This window comes from Sebastes fasciatus, chromosome 7, assembly GCF_043250625.1.
Source record: "Sebastes fasciatus isolate fSebFas1 chromosome 7, fSebFas1.pri, whole genome shotgun sequence".
Lineage (NCBI taxonomy): Eukaryota > Metazoa > Chordata > Actinopteri > Perciformes > Sebastidae > Sebastes > Sebastes fasciatus.
In genome coordinates this window covers 28,796,198-28,810,708 of record NC_133801.1, presented here as the reverse complement: position 1 = coordinate 28,810,708, position 14,511 = coordinate 28,796,198, and the positions used below count along the sequence as shown (strand labels likewise).

The following is a 14,511-nucleotide window of genomic DNA, read 5'->3' as shown; positions in this document are numbered from 1 at the left end:
TGGAAATATTTAACCCTAAGATGATTCCTTAGGTTGTCTAGTTTTATATGAGACAGTATCTTCACTCATTTTCTGTCTGTCATCACAAGGCCACTGACCCAGAAGAGGAGCAGACGAAGGGCCTCATCGTGGGTATCCTCACTGTGTTGGAGGATGATGACAGTTCAGCTCCTGCAACAGTCATTAATGTTGCTGTTGTTGTAGAAGAAGACATCGTCCTCCAGGATCTCCCTGACCTGCCAACGACTTTTGCTTACCTCTTTGGGCTGATCTACGCTTTAAACCTCCAGTACCCAAAAGAACTGAGGTACACATTCGAAACCATTCAGAAAGTTTTCATGGAACTTGGAACTGATCTCTCTGCAAGGGTCCGATCCTTCAAAAACAAAGTCCTTCAGTGAATCCACCGAGTTAGCTGATAATGTTGGGTCTGGGACAGTTTTGAATTGCAGAGGTTCCTGTTGCCCCTTGTTAGAATGATGTAAATCTCCGTTGCCTGAGATGGATCCCCCTCTACCTCTTCTGCTTTTAAGTTCACTCTCTCCACCTCTCCTCTCCCTTTTCCCGTTTCTCCATTTCTCTCGCCATCTTCTTTCCTCTCTCAATCGGTCACCTTAACTTGTCTAACTTTCTTACTTAATTTGCATATTCTCCCAATCTCACTCAAATTCTGACCTCTAAAACTCTCCCCTTCTGTCCAGCCAACACGATAACTGTCTCTCTGCAACTCACAAACTCTTATCTACCTCTAACTCCTCTTCTATGTCTCCCTACCTGCCCATCTCTTGCGCTCCGACGTGCCTGAATGCTTTTATCCTATACATTTATCCTGCACCTTACTGGATATTGTTAACCACGTTACTTATGTTAAGATTGAATAGTGTGTAAATTGATGACACACAATTGGGCTACCGTGGTATTTTATTGTTAAACAGTTTTATTAGATTGACTGTTCTGGATCACAATTGTTCTGTTTGGAGTTCCATTTCAACCCATGAGCTACTTCTTGTAACTCTGAATCTTCTTATGTTTTGTATTTTATCATGGTTTATTACACGACGTTGTTGAATACTCGATTCTGATTGGTCAATCACGGCGTTCTGCGGTCTGTTATTTCTTTATAGCAGACCGTTGCTATGGGCGCAGCTCTGATGTTAGACTCTGACAGTCCGTTTTGTGTCAAATTATTGATTTCTTCAGTAAGTAACCGTGTAATAAGCGGGATAATGTACAGCTAGCGGGTCATTGTTGTGAAAGAATCCCCTTCAGGGCGATGCCGCTCAACGTTTCTTTCACAACAATGACCGGCTCGCTGTACATTATCCCTTACGCAGACGAGTGTACTGTTTTTAGTAGTCTCACTGTCGAAGTGCTGACTTTTCCCTTTTAACTTTATCTTGCTAAGCTCACAACTGCTACCTCATTGTATTATGGTGTTCAATATGTGATTCATACTAGTATATAATGTTAAAACACAACTTAAGTGCTTCATGTTATTTAAGTGCTAAGACTGGGACAGTTGTGGGTCTCAGCAGTTACTTGGCCTTGTTCTAAAGGATTGGATAGGCTGTGTTTTAATGATTAAAAAAAGAAGTTTTGAAGGTAGATGTTGCATCTGTAATTATTTATACATTTGATGGGTAGTTATTGGTCCTAATTTATATATTTGACTTACCTTAACTGTTGCAGTGCACAATTTGAAGTTACTCTAACCTATTCCACTAAATTAACTCAACTGAAATTAAGTGGGTACTATGTACAGGTTTAAGTTACTGCAACTTGAGTTGAGTTGACGGAAATAAGGATTCAAAGTTGTTACAATATGAAATTATAAGTTACTGCAACTTGAGTTGAGTTAACAGAAATGAGAATTGAAAGTTGAGCAAACTCAAAAGCAAAACTTAAAATGTTATGTTTAATTGCCCAACTTAAAATTCTGCTTAAGTTTGTTACCTTACAATTTTGAGTTCTGCTAGCTTTTTTTTTTTACATTGTACTGTCTGATACTCCGAACATCTTTGGCACAGATGAGCCCATCTGGCACCACGGGTCAAGTATACACTTGGCACTGCAAATGGGATGAGAAAGTAATCATATTTCAGTTTTCATAACTTGATTCAACTTGCCATTTTATTAATATGACACCTGCAGAAAAATATTTCACATACTTGTGCTGCTTCTTTATCTATCTGATGAGTGATGATAGGGTTAGCCGAGACCTCAGCCAAGTTTCGGGGTAAATCGTGCCAAGAGAAGAGCTGGCTTTAAGGGAAAAATATAGTTTGAAAAGTATCTGAGTTCATTTTAATTTAGTATACGTTTCTTAGAACTGGCCAAAATAGTAAATGTCCGGGTTTGGTGTTGGTCTGTACTAACTACTGTACAAAAGTGATTGCCATGTGTCAGGCTGCAACACAATCGCAGTTCATGAAATAGTCATAAAAATAAATATATTTGATTCGTGTACATAGACACAAATTTCCCTTTTCTTCGTGGCGCTCGGCACGAAAAAAAAAGGGAAGTGTAAAACTGTGGTACCACCAGCCGGAGAGAGCGTTCCTATTGGCTGTTCATTCAACGGAGGCAGCTGTCAATGACCAGCGAATTCCGACCAAACGGTCAAACTAGGCAGCGCTGATTAAATATGAATTAATATTCTGTCACCGTAATGCCTATTTCTTGCCTCAGATGTTTTCCAAAACATCTTATAGTGTGCTCTTTAGCTGTAAAATGAGAAAGTTTGCTCCGGCCGGTGGGTGGTGCTTGGTATTTCAACATGACTGGCGGGTCACAAACTTTCTCACCTAGTTTGGTTGAAGTTCGCTGGTTACTTGACAGCCGGCTCTCATAGACAGCAGATGGATAGCAGACCTCATATCAGCTCTTACTGCTTGTTTTCCTCCGGTCTGTGAAATCTTGCAGATGCCGAAGGACACCGGAGGACACGGAGGCACATGATTTTTTCCTTTTTATAAAAATAACTTTTTTTAATCATATTTGCTCCAATCTCGCCTACTTCAGCTTTAAAGGCATCATTCATGTTGCCATATTGCCAAATCTCGAGCGAGAAAATACAATAAAAGTCGTCCCCCTGCTTGAAAATGCTGCCCCTGCTTTTGTATGTAAATTATAATATGCATTTATAATACTTGTTCAGTTCTATTCAATCCCCATTAGGACATGTTTGCATTTCAGCTAGGGTAAAGATCAGGTTTTCACACCCAAGTAAAGCACAGGTGATACTTATGTGGGCCCTCATTTAAGAAGCACTGCCCTTGCTCAAAATTGTGGAAAAAATATGTCACTTTTAACACAAAATGACATTTATAAAAACAAAAATAGTGGGAGAATGAGCGAAACTTGGAATCTCTAACCTATGTGTGAGAACCTTGTGGGAAAACCGTTGCAGCAAAAAAAGCTATAAATTGTAACACACCTCCAGTATTCATTTCACTCTTCATTTCAAATGACTATGTTCTACTAATTACAAACTGTGTCACAACATGCAGATGAATGAATGGTCTATGATGTGATTTAGCACGCTCCTTATTCGCACAACAATGGGTTCAGCCCGGGGCAAACTTTTACCAGGTCTGTGGCCGCTGCCAGCAGTGGAGCAACAGCCGTCAGTCTGGTTATCTTACCTAATCAGTTTTTGTGTTGACATATTCTGAGATCTTAAAGGTTTTAAAAGTACAGTGTGCAGGATTTAGTGGCATCTAATGGTGTGGTTGCAGATGGCAACCAACTGAGTACCCCTTTCAAAGACGGCGGTAACGTGATACGGTACGTAGATATGAAGGGCTCATAAGCTAACAAAAAGACAATGATTCTTAGTTTCAGGTGATTATACACAATTGAAAACATAGTTATAAATATTATATTTATTTCCACTAATAGATCCCCAAAAAGCCCTTTAATCCATCTGATAAACCCAACACAGAGCAGATAATTATGATCAAGCTGATTCTAGCCTGGCTTAAACAGTCAGGATAAGGACCCTTACATGACGTTAAGTGATCAGTTTTCAGAAACATCTTGTAGTGTACTGTTTAGCTTTAAAATGAGAAAGTTTGCTCCGGCTGGTGGGCGGTGCTTGGTATTTCTTCAACTGATCTCAACATGGCTGCCGAGTCACAAACTTTCTCATTTTACAGCTAAACAGTACACTACAAAATGTTTCTGAAAACATTTGAGGCAAGAAATAGGCATTACAGTAACAGAATATTGATTCATATTTGATCAGCGCTGCCTAGTTTAACTGTTTGATCGGAGCTCGTGAGTGATTGACAGCTGCTCAGAGACGGCAAGGCTCCAGCTCGGCTCTGATTCGTTGTTTTCCTCCGGTTTGTGAAATCTTGCAGATGCCATTAGGAGCACCGGAGGACACCGGAGGACACCGGAGGACACCGGAGGACACAGAAGCACATGCTATTTTTCAGATTACCTGTCTCCTTCACTACTGTCAGGATATAGTGACCGTTTTATAAACATAACTTTTTTTTTAATCACATTTGCTCCAATCTGCCAACTCCAGCTTTAAATTAAGATTTCAGACATCTACAACATGAGTCTATCAACAGTGAAACAATATAGTCACTATACTGTGGTACGAACCCATGAGCTCTGGTTTGTGGAACAGGGGACTCTTCTGTAAACCCCCAAAAATCAAGGGTTCTCCTGAATTTGGTTTTAACAGATTGGTTTAATTTACTAATCCTCTGCGTAGTAGCCCCCAGCTCTGAGAGATAACCCAGATGGAGATGCATGATGTTGTGATAAAACTTCACAACAGGCTAGACGGTGTGAGCTACTAATTCTTTTCTTTCTCATCACAGGGTCATTAGAGCCTCATCAGACACCTAAAGGGGTGAAGCATGTCAACACACAAACACACCCTCTCATGCAGCCGCGTTAAACCACTTGCCAGTCTTAACAATGCTGCTGGGGTGACCTTGGGGGTAAATGGAGGTTGTGTGTGTGTGGGGGGGCTTGTTTACAGTAAGAGATCAGAGTCAGGAGCTGCAGACAGATCAGGTTAGGGTGGACCACGTCTTGATGTGTTCTGTGGTTGTCAGTTAGGAGCCCCCACATTCCCCAGCCCTTTTGCTTTGATGCCTCAGAGTCTTGATCTTGTCTCTGTCTGCAGCAGCTCACTGTGTGCCTCGCAGGCGATTACAGCTTTGACATTCAGCTCTCGGTTAGGCTCGTGGCTCTTGTTATGGGTCCACATAGAACTACACCTCATCAGGTTGAGACAGACATGTTTACGTTTCAGCTAGGGTAAGGATCAGGGTTTCACACCCAAGTAAAGCACAGGTGAAACATCCCTCATGAAAAAGTAGTATACTTGAAGTTTATTTTATGAAGTATACTTAAGTAAAGTTCAAGTGTATTTCCCCCAAGTATACTTTATGTACTAAGTATACTAATACCAATATCCTCGTAGTATACTTGAATTTTATTTTATGAAGTATACTTAAGTAAAGTTCAAGTAAACTTAATGTAATAAGTATACTAATATCAATATACTCATATTATACTTGAAGTTTATTTTTTGATATATACTTCAGTGAAGTTCAAGTATATTTCCCCCAAGTATAATTTATGTAGTAAGTATACTAATATAATATACTAGTAGTATACTTGTAAGTGTACTACTTCAATACTTCTTGGGAATAAATTGGCCCACTTTTTAGTTTATAAAAGTATACCTTTAAGTATACTTCAAGTGTAAGAATAGTAAACTTTGAGTACACAACTAGTTTATATCTAAGTTGTATTTTGTACTGCAGCTATACAATGAACTATAATACAAGTGAATAGGTATACCGTTAGTTTAATAGTTACATACTTGTAGCCTACTTTTTAGTTTATGAAAGTACACTTTAAAGTGCTCTCAGTAAACTACTAGTTTGATATACTTAGACTTTTCTGTATTCTTGTTAGTATAAGCTAAGTATACTTAGACTTTTCTGTATACTTGTTAGTATAAGCTAAGTGTTCTTAGACTTTTCTGTATACTTCTCAGTATAAGCCAATTATTCTTAGACTTTTCTGTATACTTGTTATTATAAGCTAAGTATACTTATAGTTATATACTGTATAATCTGATAAGCACATAAAAAGTAAACTGAAAGTACACTCTTATTTTACGTTTAAAATAAGTATAAAATAAATAGCACACTTGAATAAACTTCACTCTGGTAAGGGATATCTGGGCCCTCATTTAAGAAGGAATGCCCTTGCTGAAAATTGTGGAAGAAAGATGTCACTTTCTACACAAAATGTGGAATTAATAAACAATGGTGGTAGGATGAGCGAAACATGGAAACTCTAACCTGTGTGAGAACCTTCTGGGAAAAAGCTATAAATTGTAATACACCCTCAGTATTCATTTCACTCTCCATTTCAAATGACTCTATTTTCTACTAATTACAAACTGTGTCACAACATGCAGATGAATGAATGGCCTATGATGTGATTTGGTACGCTCCTTATTCACACAACAATGGGTTCAGCCCGGGGCAAACTTTTGCCAGGTCTGTGGCTGCTGCCAGCAGTGGAGCAACAGTCTGCGCTGCAGATGGGGGAGGAGGAAGGTGGGGTGTCTCCAGTGTCCTGTCGCCTGATCCCACTGGTGAGTCTGCAGCTCAGGGGCACCGGAGTGCAGCATCATAACTTTCATCAGCTTTGGTGTTCGACATAAACTTAGTTCTTTACTCACATTTTAAATTTACAGTCTGGCATCTCCATTCCCTAATTCTAGTGATTATTATTATTATTTTGAAGAGGTAGTATGTCCACCCTACAAAAAAGAGGTTTATTCAAAAGTACTTCTTTTAAACTTAAAATAAGAGAGTATGCTTTCAGTTTACTTTTTATACTTATCAGAGATACAGTATACTTCACAAAATTATACTTAAGTATACTTGGCTTATACTGACAAGAATACAGAAAAGTCTAAGTGTACTTGGCAAGTATACAGAAGAGTCCAAGTATACTTGGCTTATACTGAAAAGTATACAAATAAGTAAGTACAAGTAAGTTTATTTGGCCAAGTACTATAAGTTAACTAAAAGAAAACTTACAAGTATACTTGCAGTAAAAAACTATTATACTAGTAGTTTACTGAGAGTATACTTTAAAGTGTACTTTCAGAAACTAAAAAATAGGCTACAAGTGTAGAACTAACAGTATAATGTAGTAGTATAATTCATATTATAGCTGCAGTACAAAATGCAACTTGGATGTAAACTAGTTGTGTACTCAAAGTTTACTACTCTTACATTTAAAGTGGGCCAATTTAGTCCCAAGATGTATTGAAGTAGTACACTTACAAGTATACTATTAGTACATTGATATTAGTAAACTTATTACATAAAATAAACTTGAAATATACTTTTTTTTGTAAGGGCAATGAAAACCATGTATCTCAAAAAGTGATGATTTTGAAGGATTCCGTTTTCTTTTATAGTTTTACTTATTGGGCTAAATAAACCATTTAAAACCCATTGGATTATCTGAAAAATGAATTGTCAAAAAGCTGAAAGCATACCTGTTTTTATTAACTCATGAAAAGTTATTGTTTTGGATATACATGGTTTTTATTGTGTTGCTATGGTGACAATTTTTTGCAGAATGTAGGAAGCATTCACAACCTATGTTCTTAGACAGCAAAAATATTATTTATTATCATTATTCCGCCACTCCTTCCACATTTTTTAAACGTAGAAACATAATTCAATAATTTTAGCAAACTTTCTCATTTTACAGCTAAACAGTACACTACAAGATGTTTCTGGAAACATCTGAGGCGAGAAATAGGCATTAGAGTAACAGAATATTGATTCATCTTTGATAAGCGCTGCCTAGTTTGACCGTTTGATGGTAGTTCATGAGTGACTGACAGCTGCCTCCATTGAATGAACAGCCAATAGGAACACTCTCTTTCTGAAATGACCTGTGATTGGCCAAAGTGTCCCGTCACAGGTTAGATTTTCTAAAGCCTGAAAACAGAGCCATGAGGAGGTGCAGAAGTGTAGTTTTCTCTCAGAACACTTGAATTACAATATGCTGAAAGGTTATTATAGAATTTTTGCCCAATGATGCCAAAAACATTCTGCCTACCCCTGCTTTAAAAAGTAAAGCCCATTTAATGTCCCGAAACCCACCAGATTACCAGAAATATCACCGCAGACATGACCCCAGTGTCCTCAGTGGCAGTTATGGCCCTGCAGGAAGCAATATGGCTTCTCTATAATATTACGTACATTTGTACTGCTGTAATATTTTTTGGATAATGCAACAATTGAAAACAGCGAGAACTGCATAAAGGCCGAACTGTGAGAGCCTTCATTGCTTTGCTAAGTAAGTTTTACTTCAAAAGTTTCCAAGGGTATATCTGTCTAGGCGAAGCACACCTTCCAGCACCCTATGGTTTAAGAGGTTAAATACTTGACAAATCTCCCTTCATGGTGCATTATGAACAGATAAAACATGCGTGATTAATTTGCAATTAATCGTGATTTAATCAATTCACAGCCCTAATAAATGAGCATTAAAAACCTCTTCTCTTTGCCCCCATGTTCTTGTACCTTTTTTAAACTATAGTGAACTGCCTCCCTGCATGTTAAGTCAAATATTTGAGGATTGTATTACAGCCCAGTTCAGCCCCAACACGTTATCAGTCTGTGTTGTTTATTTCTATTCTCCTCCCTCATTTTTTTCCACTGATAGGTTTACGAGAAATGAAGGAGACCTGAATTTCAGCAACATCGAAGAGCTTATTGCTCAGAGAGCAAACTGTGAACCTGCTGGACTACATCCTGATGATCTTGACCAAGTCCTTAACAGATTAATAACTGACACTGACACTTTAATGATTTATGACTTTTTAAAGTGTGAATGTCAGCCTATAAAAGAGAAATGAATTATAAGCACATTGATTTAACACATTTTTATTTAGTGCCGCAACAAGTTATATGTATGAAAATAAATTTTAGTAGTAAAAAAAGAGTAATTGATACAAAAATATCAGCCTTTCCATCCATTCAGCATTCATTATATTCATTCCACCAAAGCAGAAGCCACACAGTGAAAACGCAAAGCAGACCATCAAGCACACAGCCTCACTGAAGACTTGAACAGAAGAATCTTTACAGTCAGGAGAGACAAAACGATACTGCTGAAGGTCTCATCATAGTACATTGTAACACATTTCGGAGCTCATCTGCAAATCCCTCTTGAAATAGTTCTCTTCCACCACGGGACAGGTGTATGGATAGTCTGTGGGGTTGTAGTAAGGTGCATATTCAGGGGCAGAGAAGCTCTCCTGCTGGCCTGGCCAGCAGTGGGACAGGCAGTGACAGTCCTGGAGGTTGCAGTGCTGATAGTGGTAGTGCTCTGAGGGGAAGCCGTGGTAGCTGGACTCCATCCTGGTGGGTGAGTCGTAGCAGGAGGAGGAGGAGGAGGAGAAAGAGTCCTGCGGCGAGTAGCTGTTGTGATCCATGGGGTTGCAGAGCTGCAGCGACTCAGGCGAGGAACAGGGAGCCTGAAAAGACAAGATGAGGACGTTAGTTGGATGAGGATTTATTTTGAGCGGGAGTTTGCGAATGTGTCATGTGATGGACATCAAATTGACACCAGGCCACACACTCACCAGGGATGCCTGTGAGTGGTGTTTTTGTCTCAGTTTTTTTCTGGTGTGAATTTGGCTATTCCTTTATTATGCTAGTGAAATAATAATGTTTCTCTAGTGATGTGTACTGTATATATATATTTTTTTTAGTTTATTTAAGTATTTTGTTACAGCAAAGCTTATTTTATCAAGCAAAAACAAACATCTGATTACAAACAAAGCAAAATGATTTGCTTTAAATGTACCTTCAGGCCATACACATACATGCTGAAGTCAAACCCAACACAGGTCTCTGCTAAGGAGATACAGCCATGCAAAAACACTATTCCAGACTATAAAATCTGTTATTAGAAAATGTAAATTATTGAAAGACCATAAATTCAGCCGTTTACCAGTGGACTAAAAACACTCTCCTGTTCAGCATAAATTACCAAACTGTCAGTTTTCAGTACAGATTCTCAATTGATGTCGCCTATAATAAATTTTAATTTATAGTAATAATTTAGTAACAATGTCGGCTGGGATCGGCTCCAGCCCCCCCCGCGACCCCTAACGGGATAAGCGGTTGCAGATGAGGAGGAGGAGGAGGAGGAGGTAATAATTTAGGAATGATGTATCATATATAAGTATGCGCCGAATGTATGAGGAGACCCTATAAATAAGCATAGGGATCATCTTTTTCTATTTAGAACCAGAAACGACATAAAGAAAATAAAAAAGGCTGTTTTTTGAATGGAGTTTGGTGAGTGTCAGTAGGGGAGAAACCTACCATCCCATGGCCATAGTAGTCCGCGTCAGAGGAGAGTCCATGGCACCATGGCAGCGGGAAGCTGGGAGGGGGGAGCAGGGAGGTGTTGTAGCTGCTCGCGCTGCTAGTGGTGTTGTTGTTGTTGCCACTGTAGCCGTTGCTGGGCAACATCATGTCCCCGAACTGCTGCTGGATGTCGTGGAAGGCGCTCTCCTGCATGTTGCACGAGCTGTCAGCGACTGGGAACGAGGCGGCGCGCAGCTGGAAGCCTCGAGCTCCACAGCTGCTCGAGTCCGCTGGCTCAATGGCAGGAGGAGGAGGAGGAGGGTCCACATAGCGACCTGACGAGATTACATGGAAAAAATTAGAATAAAAATATCCAAAACGTGTTTAAAAAAAATGGAACTCGTTTCAAAGTTTATAAAAGCATCACATGTGTGTAATATATATATTAATCTACAGCTCGGCTGCACACACACGTTTGAAAATAGATCCACTCAGCTGCATTTCAAAATAAAAGTTGTCAATATTTTCTCGGCCCATACCGAGATAGAGAATAAATGAGTAAGGGGAGAGCGCATTGAGAAAAATATGCAAGGTAGTCTCTGTATGGCAGCAGACCACAGGAAGACATTTAAATAGGCCTAAGTTGGGAGTGATGTCATGACACCATCAGCCAACACAATTTGAATGTAGCCTTCGTTTATAAGAAGCGACCAGTGAGCTTTTGGAATTCAGCTTTCAATAGTTGACTAAGAATTGCATTCCAAGTAGACTAAACAGAGTAGGAGGTCATGATGATGATGCTTTCATGTGAGTATTTTTGTTCCTGGTTCATGGCAGGTATAGCTGTCTATCATCAAGGACTGCTGTAGGTTATATGCTTTTTGACTTTGCATCTATTAGATTAATCCAACCTCTAACTGTACAGTATCAGTGCAGTAACTACTATTTTGCTTTATAGCTGCATGTCTACCTGCAACCAGTGCGACAGCTGCAGCAGCAGCTTAACAATAGGATGCATAGTTGTGGTTATGGCTGGATTTTTTTTATTAATTTGGATCACTGCAAGCTCCAAGCAAATTTTTGATTTAATTTTGCAGAGTGTACATCGCCAGTGGGTGTATAGCCTGTGATTGCTTTTAAGATCAGGTTGGATTCAAATGCTGCAGTATATATATATATATATATATATATATATATATATATATAGCTTTAATTGGTTTATTTAACTGGATTTGATTTGATTTATTGCTGCTGGGTAAAACTTACTTGGAAAAGTGGACGCGCAAAGATCCTGAAGATCCGAGCATGCCTGCGATACAATCTGTGGAAGAAGAAGAAAAAGAAGACAGGAGGAGGAGGAGGAGGGAGAAAGATTATTAGACATTTACTCAGGGACATTTGATAGTTCTTTCTTTGTCCGACATATTTGGTGTCTTTTTCATTGCAAATGTGTGTATCTGTGTTTGTGCGTGGCTTTTGTTGAACAACGTTGGGATGTTTTCTACTGGAAGGATCAGTAATCATTTACAGGGGCAGTTTATTGCTTTGCACAGTGAGTGTTTTTTTCTTTTCTTTTCCTGCTTTGTCAGGCAGTGGAAAAGACAGGGGAGAGAGAGAGAGAGAGAGAGAGAGAGAGAGAGAGAGAGAGAGAGAGAGAGAGAGAGAGAGAGAGAGAGAGAGAGAGGGAGGGAGGGAGGGATTCTTACCGTTTTCACTGTTTTACTGTTTGCCTCCTGGGCTCTGTGCCTCTGCAGCAGCTCTTTGACCGTGGTCTTCACTCGGACGCCCTGGTACACCCTGGGTTTATCTGCATAAAGAGAACAGCATGCCACTCATGTTTACTAAAACACTCACCATCGGAGCAGACAATAGCAGAACACTGACTCCTGTCTGCTATCCACCCAACACTAACTGCTCAGCACCCCTCCTCCTCCTCCTCCTCCATGTTCCCTAACTTTAAAACCACTTTCTTCCATAAAATCCACCCCTCCAAATAAAAAAAATAAATGTGCATTATTTTGTCTCTCCTAATAAACTGCAATCTCTCCATGAAATGATTATGTCGCCATATAGTGTCCTTCCTGCACTCTAATAATAAAATGTTGAATGTATGACTTTTGTGGTAGAGAAAAAGTTGGTAACACATTTTAACATTTTATATTTTAATCAACAAACTGTAGTTTAAACTGTGCGTAAAAGTCAAAGTTTTGTCCGGATCCGCGGTGCGTAAAAGTGCATTATCAGCGGTCAATGCGCGCTGTGGCTCCGGGGATTTCACCCCCTTTTGCCGGCAACAGAGCCCCACAGAGCCCCCCAGTGCTGCCGGTCAGCGCTGCCTCTTTACGGCAGCTCAGCGCTTCCTATTCCTCTTTCACTGCAGCCTGTTTGTCCTCCGCGCTACCCAAACCACCACCACGCCCAAAACCAGGAAACAAAGGAAAAGCAGCACAAAATGCGCTACCTGTAAGTATATATTTATGATCAGGAACTGCATGTACGACGGGGATTTTATGGTGAAATTGCAAAACTTGGATCAATCCAGATGTTGGAATACGCGGTGGGATCGTTTTGGTTGGTAAAGTTGGATAATAAAGGCGCCCGAGGCGGCTGCATAAAAAAACGCTCGAACTAAGAGAACAGAGAAGAGTCGATCGGTAACTAAAAACTTAAACCATTTCTTATAGTAAACGCGTTGAAGTTGTAGATCTGAGATAAACAGTATGTGTGTGTAAGAGTCGATACTAAAGTATGTATCGGTGGAAGCAGCAGCGCCCCAACTATCCATGAAAAACACCCGGAGAGCTTTACGCTTTTACGCATCTCAGCTCCATGTTTACCGGAGGAAAAGCTCAGTTTGGAGCTTCAGTTTGTTGGAAAAATTCAGCCTCATGCTGATCATAATTCAAAAAGCTCTACTCCAATCTGTAACTTTATTCAAATCACGCCTGCCCCCTTGTTAGTGACATGCTATGGGCTTATTATGGGAATAATTAGCCGTATTATTCCTATAGGTGAAGCTTTATTAATGAACCCAGAGAGGACGTCTCGCATAGGTGCAACGTAATTTAGGCCTAAAGGCGTAATTTAAAGCATTCAGGAGTGGTGAGCCGTGTTTGGAGAAAAAGGCGATTTGATAACGAGGAGATTTGCCTCCGCTGAGAAACATCATCTGATAAATATTCATACAGTTAAATGCTACTTCATGATTTGTCTTAAATGTGGCAAATAGTGGGCCAAAAACACGGCAGACACATCCCACTCCAACACGGTTACTCATAACGTGCTGTTACGCACGAGCAGCAGAGGCTCCGGTTGAAATGTTATAGTTATATAGTAGTTATTAATCTTTTATAAAATGTCTTTGAAATGTTCGTCTAACGTGTCACAGCGTGTGTAAACAGACGGAATTGAGCATATAATAAATCCATAAAAGTCGGTAAAGCAGTATATAGCAGTGTTTGAATGGAAACTCTCCTAAGAGCCATCAACTAAAGTGGCATTAAATAACAAAGATTAACCACTTTAATTATTACTGTTGGTCATCTCATATATAATTAAAAAATGTCAATTTGTGATTAAAATGAGCATCTATGGGTAAAAAATACCTCCCCAGTTTGCACGTGACTCTATGGTGTGCTTTTTAATATTGCCACTAAACATTTCCCCTCTTTTTCCTCTTTTTCTCTTTTTTTTCTAACAGGAGAAAATGCAACAAAATGATTCCAGATAAAAATCCGATGTGAAAACTCACCACACATGATGGCTGAAATGAAGAGAGGTTCCCTGGAGAAGAAGACCTGTGGGACTCCACAACGTCCTTTTCTGCCTCAGTAAAATGGCCAAGAACGAAATTTGTTCAAAAGTCACCAAAAATCTCAACACAAATGTCTTACAGCAGAGCCAGAGCATACAACAATATTGTAATATAGCTGGGGACATATTAGTTTGAGATTTTCTCCCTCCATGCCTACTATTTAAAACCCCTAGAACTCAATGATTTGACAATGATTTGATTGCGCGTTACTTTCAATTTGAATATTCAGAGGCAACTGAGTTTTATCGATTTTTCAATAAAAATCACCACGCATGGTCATTGTAAAGGCCCCACTTTAATGTA

At 39.5% G+C, this 14,511-nt stretch overlaps 2 protein-coding genes across 23 annotated transcripts in view; one reads left to right on the top strand and one right to left on the bottom strand.

Annotated features, from left to right (window-relative positions):
• LOC141770516 (uncharacterized) overlaps positions 1-14,511 on the top strand; it is a 458,180-nt gene that overhangs the window by 2,192 nt on the left and 441,477 nt on the right. For 19 of the 22 annotated variants that reach the window (XM_074640105.1, XM_074640103.1, XM_074640104.1 and 16 more), the window contains exon 4: positions 90-307. In XM_074640105.1, coding sequence (XP_074496206.1) covers positions 90-307 — 218 coding nt within the window. Of the gene's footprint in view, positions 1-89; positions 1,606-14,511 lie in introns of those variants that run through there. The other 3 variants (XM_074640115.1, XM_074640114.1, XM_074640092.1) reach the window with 1 other exon arrangement.
• linc.pou2af1 (lnc RNA pou2af1) lies at positions 8,945-12,370 on the bottom strand. Its single transcript, XM_074640720.1, has 5 exons — positions 12,307-12,370; positions 12,101-12,225; positions 11,661-11,715; positions 10,410-10,729; positions 8,945-9,553 (listed from the first exon to the last, which is right to left on the bottom strand). The coding sequence occupies exons 1-5, from the start codon at positions 12,368-12,370 to the stop codon at positions 9,200-9,202; spliced, it is 918 nt and encodes a 305-aa protein (XP_074496821.1). The 3' UTR covers positions 8,945-9,199.